Raw genomic sequence first — 8,203 nt, forward strand, 5'->3', positions numbered from 1 at the left:
ATATATATATATATATATATATATACACGCATATATACGACGGGCTTCTTTCAGTTTCCATCTACCAAATCCACTCACAAGGCTTTGGTCGGCCTGAGGCTACAGTAGAAGACACTTGCTCAAGGTGCCACGCAGTGGGACTGAACCCGGAAGCATGTAGTTGGTAAGCAAGCTACTTACCACACAGCCACTCTTGCGCCTATATATATATGTATGTGTATGTATATGTTTGTGTGTCTGTTTGTCCCCACAACATCGCTTGACAACCGATGTTGGTGTGTTTACGTCCCCTCACACAATTAACAACCCACAGACAAATCCTCTTTTCTGTGCTCCGTACACCTGGTCCCTGTCTGCCACACCCCAAACCCAAATAACAGAAGGGGCTGTTCACTTACCACTTCAGTGTTTACTCCTGTCTCCTCCTCCTCCTCCTCCTCTTCTTCCTCTGCCTCAGTTTCACCGGTGGTGGGCATCTTGTTGTTGGTGTCTTCCGTGATCAGCCTCGCCTCACAGCTCAACAGGTGGGGCACCTTTGCATCCCAGAAGTGTGAAACTGGGTATCTCCCTGTCATGCCCTTAGAGACTGCAACGACCTTAATTCTGATTCAAAGAAAGAAAAGAAAGCATATGGTGTTTATTAGTAAAAGATTTACAGGGGTGGCTTGTAGGTACAGGGCTGGCTTGTAGGTACAGGGCTGGGTTATAGGTACAGCGGTGGCTGTGTGGTAAGAAGCTTTCTTCCCACACAGGCGGTGAGCTGGCAGAAACGTTAGCACGCCGGGCGAAATGCTTAGCGGTATTTCATCTGTCTTTATGTTCTGAGTTCAAATTCCACTGAGGTCGACTTTGCCTTTCATCCTTTCGGGGTAGATTAAATAAGTACCAGTTATGCACTGGGCCGATGTAATTGACTTAACCCCTTTGTCTGTCCTTGTTTGTCCCCTCTATGTTTAACCCCTGAAAGAAGCCCATCGTATATATATGTGTGTGTGTGTGTGTGTGTTTATTCCCCCACCATTGCTTGAAAACCTATGTTGGTGTGTTTATGTCCCCGTCACTTAGCGGTTCAGCAAAAGAGACCGATAGAATAAGTGTTAGGCTTACAAAGAATAAGTCCTGGGGCTGATATGTTCAACTAAAAGTCATCATCATCATCATCATCATCGTTGTCGTCATCACCAGCATCATCATAATCATCGTCGTTGTCGTCGTCGTCGTCATCATCATCGTCGTCATCATTTAACGTCCACTTTCCATACTGGTATGGGTCGGACAGTTTGATCGGAGCTGCGAAGGCCAGGGGCCGGCTTCACCAGGCTCCATCATCTGTTTCGGCATGGCTTCTACAGCTGGATGCCCTTCCTAATGCCGACCACCCCAACAGAAGTGTACCCCAATGCTAAACCTACTATATCATCAACTGTATTTCTGTGAGGGGAATAAACGAGAGAAAGGGAAAACAAGGTGCGATGGGAGGAGGGGATGGTCCACGAGGTTGCTATGGTTACTTACTGGTTATTGCTGCCATCTGGTGTCGCATCGCCTGCACCATGTGACTTGCTGTCGTCCTTCTCTTCACCAATGTGGTCGCCGCCGCCATCGCTGCTCATCTCGGACGAGGAGTCGAAACTGAAGGTCAACACTTTGTCCAGCTCCACGTCCCAGACGTACAGGTTGGTGTCTGGCTGCTCGTTAGTCTGTAACGAGAGAGCAGGAGGGAGGAGGAGGAATTAATCAAGAATTTAGGAGTAGCGGGGAGAGGTATAGAATGATGGAAGCAGTTTTGTTGTTGTTGCTGTGAATGATGGTGGTGGTGGTGGTGGCAGTGGTAGTTGTGGTGGTAGTAGTAATGGTGGTGGTGGTGGTGATGGTAGTAATGGTGGTAGTAGTGGTGGTGGTGGTGGTGATGGTAGTATTGGTGGTGGTGGTAGCAGTGGTAGTTGTGGTGGTAGTAGTAATGGTGGTGGTAGTGGTGGTGGTGGTGGTGGTAGTAATAGTGGTAGTAGTCGTGGCGGTGGTAGCGGAGGTAGTTGTGGTGGTGGTGGCAGTGGTTGTGGTGGTGGTAGTAATGGTGGTGGTGGTGGCGGTAGTTGTGGTGGTGGTGGTGATGGTAGTATTGGTGATGGTGATAGTGGTGGTGGTGGTGGCAGTGGTTGTGGTGGTGGTGATGGTAGTAATGGTGGTATTAGTCGTGGTAGTGGTGGCCATAGTAGTTGTGGTGGTGGTGGTGATGGTAGTATTGGTGGTGGTGGTGGTGGTGGTACGACTGCTCAATCAAGGTTGACCTGGGGTTAAATAACAACTATACCCACTCATACTAATTACTATGCTATACATTAAATGATGTAGTCCTAGATACACTGTGCTTGAATAAAAAGGTGGGATGGCCACAAATGGAATGTCTTTCATCATACATCTGCTGGATCAGGACTGACCCGGGGCTATACAACAACAACAACAGCAGCAGCAGCGATTTCAAGAGCAAAATAAGCAGCAGACATGAGGTAGCCTCACAATGTGTTAACTCACCTTCATGCAAAGGAGACTGATTCTGCTCCCGGTGCAGTTTGACTTCACAGACACAATCCTGCCTAAATCAGGGATGAATTCACACATCGGCTTCGGCACGGAATGTGGTCGGATCTTCCTGCAACACAGAGGAAATAAGACAGATTGAAGATGATGATGGTGGTGGTGATGATGGTGATGATGATGGTGATCGTGATGGTGATGATGATGATGATGATGTTGTTGTTGTTGGTGGTGGTGGTGTTGGTTGTGATGATGCTGATAATTGTGGTGGTGGGTTATGATGGTGGTGGTGGTGGCAGTATTGGTGATAGTAGTGGAGGTGGTGGTGGTAGCAATGGTGGTGTTGGTGGTGTTGGTGGTTGTGATGATGCTGATAATGGTGGTGATGGTGGAGGTGGTGGTGGTGGTGGTGATGGTAATGAACATGATCATCTACATCAACTTCGTCATCACGATCGTTACCACCACCACTACCACCACCACCACTGCCATCATCCCCACCACCACCACAGACCGATGACTGAATGAAGCAAGTGGAAAAGAAAGAGAGATAAAAGATGAAATAAAAAATCCCCCCAAAAAAACACACATACCGTCTTGAAAGGTCAAAGAGTTTGAGGATCCCACGGTCAGTAGCAATGACCAGGAAGTTCTCACTGATGTCCAGGCAGACTGGCTGACCCTCGCCCTCTGAGAAATCCAGGAACTGCTTAACTGTGCCCTATGCAAAGAGAGGGGACAGACAGATGAAAGGGTCACAACAACAACATCGGCGGCAACTACAATAACACTGCAATGGCACTTCAGTAAGAATGTACAACACTCAAACATAATAGTCCAATAACACTCCAGTACAGCACTCCAATAACACTGCAGCACAACATTCCAATAACACTCTAGCACAGCACTCTAATAACACTCTAACACAAAACTCTACACTTAAATGCGACACTTCAATAACACTACAATACAACATCACAATAACACTCCAGTGCAACACTCTAATAACACTCCAACACAACACTCCAGTTTAACACTCTGATAACACTTCAGCTCAACACAGCAATATAACACTCAGACCCTACATTCCAATAACACTCCAACACAACATTCCAACACAACACTCCAGCGGCACTCCAGTTCAACACTCTGATAACACTTCAATATAACACTCAGACCCTACACTCCAACACAACACTCCAGTTCAACACTCTGATAACACTTCAGCTCAACACTTCAATATAACACTCAGACCCTACACTCCAGTTCAACACTCTGATAAGACTTCAGCTCAACACTTCAATATAACACTCAGACCCTACACTCCAATAACACTCCAACACAGCACTCTAATAACATTCCAACACAACACTCCAGTTCAACACTCTGATAACACTTCAGCTCAACACTTCAATATAACACTCAGACCCCACACTCCAATAATACTTAATCATTGCACTCCAACAACACTCCAACACAGCACCCTAATGACACTCCAGTGCAACACTACAACACGACACTCCAACAACACATGGACACAACACTTCAGTAACAACACTGAAATTACACTCTAGCATACCACCCCAGTAACTGTCCGGCACAACACTGCAATTGCGACACTCCAGCACAGCACTCTGCTAATGATGTTCCAATAACGGTACTAACAACAACACTCCAAGAATGACATTTCCCTTACCTGGAAAGTGCGGACCTTCACTGTTCCCTGCTCCAGGAGCAACAGACTCTGTTCAAAGATGCAAATGTTGACGGAATCCGTTTCAAACGTGGCTGAAATTGAGTAACGGTGGGAGGTATAGATTATGTTAGAGTGGCAGACAGTAGTGATGGTGGCAGAGGTGGTTGTGATAGTGGTGGTGATTGTGGTTGTGGTTGTGGTTGTGGTGGTGGTAGATGCAACTGATAATGTAGAATATGTCATATTTCTTTGAAAGACATCATACGTGATTTAACAGCTGCCTAAAAAAATGCCACCAAAGTACTACTGCCCTATGCAACATGACAATGCCACCTGGAAAAAAAGACACCCCCCCCCAGAATAAATATAGTACCCCCCCTGTTATTGAATACACACAAAAATCCCAGTGCAAGAAATATTGGTGGAATATTCTACAGCTGGATGCCCTTCCTAATGCCAACCACTCCGAGAGTGTAGTGGGTGCTTTTATGTGCCACCGGCACGAAGGCCAGTCAGGCGATACTGGCAACGGCCACGTTCAAAATGGTGTATTTTATGTGCCACCTGCACAGGAGCCAGTCCGGTGGCACTGGCAACGACCTCGCTCGAATGTCTTTTCACGTGCCACCGGCACAAGTACCGGAAAGGCAACGCTGGTAACGATCACGCTCAAATGGTGCTATTTACGTGTCACTGGCACGGAAGCCAGACAGCTGCTCTGCCAACGATCACGCTCGGATGGTGCTCTTAGCGCTCCACTGGTACAGGTGCCAACACGATTTCGAATTCACTTGCCCCAACAGGTCTTCGCAAGCCGAGTTTCGTGTCCAATGAAGGAGAGGTTGGCATGAAATATAAAGGGGTCCGCAAGTAAAAAAGTTTGAAAACCCCTGCGCCATACCATTATACCACCAAAAGTAATTAAAAGGTCCAAATTGGGGCCCCTGTATACTTACCCAAAACTCTTACTTCCAAGTTGTCTGCAGAAAATTCGTAAACATGTGCCTGCTTGCCGTTCCATACCACAAAGTTTCCCTGAAAAAAAATGGATGGAAAATGTTGAACCCCTAAACACATTGACTTGTGTACAGTGTTAAACACCAACATAGCATCAACCCCTCCGTAATATATTAACCTCTACCCAGTACAGTTGCCTAAATAATGCTGACACCTTAAACAACATTAGCCCCTGGTGTTAATATTAATCCTGCGCATTAACCCCTAAATAGCAGCAACAGTAACAACAACACCAACAACAACAGCAGCAGCAACAACAACAACAACAACAACAGCAGCAGCAGCAACAACAACAACAACAGCAGCAGCAGCAGGTCAGCTTACCTTTGTCGTATAAATCCCTTTCACCTGAACATGACACTCAAACGTCTTCCGTTGTCCAGTATCGATAGCATCAATGGACAGTGTAGTGGGGCTGATCTGAATCATGGCAATCTATGGAGGAAATGGAAGTGAGATATAGAGGGCTGAGAGAGCCCCTTCGGTCATGACTGACCAGGGGATTGCACCTAGAAAGTTACCCTCCCAGGCACACACAAGTCCAGGCAAGGTTGTCTATGAAAGACCAGCAGTCGCCCATGCATACCAGCCTCACCTCTTCATGCCACCAGTGTTATCCAAGGGAAAAGCAAAGGGGCCGATACAGCTTGGCACATGTGACGTCGCAACTCATTTCTACAGTTGAGTTAACTGGAGCAACGGGAAATAAAGTGTCTTGCTCAAGAACACAACATGCAGCCCCATCCGGGATTCGAACTCACAACCTCACGATCGTAAGCTCGACGCTCTAATCACTGAGCCATGCACCTTCACTATAGAGGGTAGTCTATACAGACAAACAGTGCACAGGGGCCTAGGGCTCTAGGTTCAATCCCAGATGTCGTCTTTACCTGCGACCATATCAATCGCACAAGGAAAGGTAAAAGATTTATTCCTTTCAGGATTAGAGTTGCTAATGTGGTCATTAAACATGCTTGATCTGGTAGCTAAATTATATATATATATATAATCAAAATAAGCAACAGGTTATCAAGTAGTGATACAGTACAACCGGTTCAAGCGGTTCCATTTAATTGAACAATGCAATCATTACATCAGTTTAAATGCGGTGCCATCTTCAGCTGTACAAATGAATAAATGGAATTTTAATCAGTTGGACACATTAATATAACTTTTCTCAAATATTTTAACAGAGCAAGAAGATAGAAGAATTCATGTTGACGCTATTGTAGCTAAGAATATACTACACTTCCAAGAACCGCATGACACATATTAGGGTCATAGTGTTGTAAGGGATTCTAATTCATTTATCTCTTCATCAACTACTAAGTACAATAGTGGCAACATGAATTTCTTCCATCTTCTTGTGTGCCACAGGAGCCAGTCAAGGGGCACTGGTTGCAGCTACGATATTGGTTTTACATGACACAACAGGTCTTCTCAAGCATGTATGTATGTATGTACATAGGATCACCATAAAGACAGGAATTTGAGAGAGATTTCATTGCTATTTCTACAAGATGAGGCCACCACCTGGAGGCCTGCTCACTGGATCATCTACTCACCTGATGATTCAAATGATAACACATGCTGCTTTCTCGTAGGATGAGGACAGACCGCCAAGTGTTGACACACAGTAAGTTCTTTGATTCGCACCACTGAAATGGTAAAAAACATTATCCAGCATGAAGAACAACAATAGTTGCAACAACATAAAACAGTTGTGTATTGTAAAGCAATGCGATTCTTAAGACTACTTTGGCCCTGGGCTGCTGGACTGACAAAAAGTCTCGTGAGAGGATTTAGCGGATGGAAACTGAAAGGAGCCAGTCATATATAAATATATTTATGTATATGTGTGTGTGTGCGTGTATATATATATCTATATATGTATATATAGATGTATGTATATATATAGATGTATGTATATATATATATATATATATATATATATATATATATATATAACATCAGTGGTATGGAGAGGGGCGGCTGGTATGCATGGGCGACTGCTGGTCTTCCACAAACAACCTTGCCCAGACTTGTGCCTCGGAGGGTAACTTCCTAGGTACAATCCCATGGTCATTCCCCTCACGTATATATATTTTACACACACACACAAATATTTTTATAATATATACAGGATGTGATGGGTAAATTGTTGCTGTTTGATATTTTTTATTTCGCGCATGCATATTGTTTGTTTTTGATTTTGTTGACAACACAGTACAGTAGGGTCAGTTGGGCACCGTCTGTGAGTAAAACAGTACCCTGATGCAATTCACTCTGCCAGAAATTTTAAAACATCGTGCTGTACTGCTGGGTATTCACACCGGAAGCTCCAATACAAGCATTTCAGAGTGTTTGGGTAGTAATGGTGGTGGTGATGGTTATGGTAGTGGTGGTGGTATGAAGATGCGAAAGTGTAGAGTCACAACCTTACCGTGAGCATCCGAACTGGTGCCCCTACCACATTGGGACTGTGCAGTTTCCACTTCATCTCTCGGCCCTTCTTGGTGGTTGACTTAGCCGACGGGACACGGGACCACATGGCTACGTTCCCCATCTGGGTCCCTCCAGCAAGCATGCCTGTAAAATAGAGAGCAAAAGAGGACTATTGAATTAGTATCGGCAGCAGCAGCATCATCATCATCGTTGTCATCATCATTGGGAAGCAAGCTACTTACCACACAATGACAGGCTTCTTTCAGTTTCCATGTACCAAATCCACTCACAAGGCTTTGGTCAGCCTGTGGCTATAGTAGAAGACACTTGCCCAAGGTGCCATGCAGTGGGACTGAACCCGGAACCATGTGGTTCGTAAGCAAGCTACTTACCACACAATGACAGGCTTCTTTCAGTTTCTGTCTACCAAATCCACTCACAAGGCTTTGGTCGGCCCGAGGCTATAGTAGAAGACACTTGCCCAAGGTGCCATGCAGTGGGACTGAACCC

At 45.3% G+C, this 8,203-nt stretch overlaps 1 protein-coding gene across 2 annotated transcripts in view; it reads right to left on the bottom strand.

Moving 5' to 3' along the window:
* LOC106881285 (intraflagellar transport protein 140 homolog) overlaps positions 1 to 8,203 on the bottom strand; it is a 33,940-nt gene that overhangs the window by 14,757 nt on the left and 10,980 nt on the right. For both annotated transcript variants that reach the window (XM_052977931.1, XM_052977930.1), the window contains 9 exons: positions 7,692 to 7,837; positions 6,814 to 6,906; positions 5,573 to 5,683; positions 5,188 to 5,266; positions 4,232 to 4,323; positions 3,129 to 3,256; positions 2,533 to 2,650; positions 1,516 to 1,700; positions 399 to 603 (listed from right to left, as the gene is read on the bottom strand). In XM_052977931.1, coding sequence (XP_052833891.1) covers positions 399 to 603; positions 1,516 to 1,700; positions 2,533 to 2,650; positions 3,129 to 3,256; positions 4,232 to 4,323; positions 5,188 to 5,266; positions 5,573 to 5,683; positions 6,814 to 6,906; positions 7,692 to 7,837 — 1,157 coding nt within the window. The remainder of the gene's footprint in view (positions 1 to 398; positions 604 to 1,515; positions 1,701 to 2,532; positions 2,651 to 3,128; positions 3,257 to 4,231; positions 4,324 to 5,187; positions 5,267 to 5,572; positions 5,684 to 6,813; positions 6,907 to 7,691; positions 7,838 to 8,203) is intronic.

This window comes from Octopus bimaculoides, chromosome 29 (assembly GCF_001194135.2).
Source record: "Octopus bimaculoides isolate UCB-OBI-ISO-001 chromosome 29, ASM119413v2, whole genome shotgun sequence".
NCBI classification, from domain to species: Eukaryota; Metazoa; Mollusca; class Cephalopoda; order Octopoda; family Octopodidae; genus Octopus; species Octopus bimaculoides.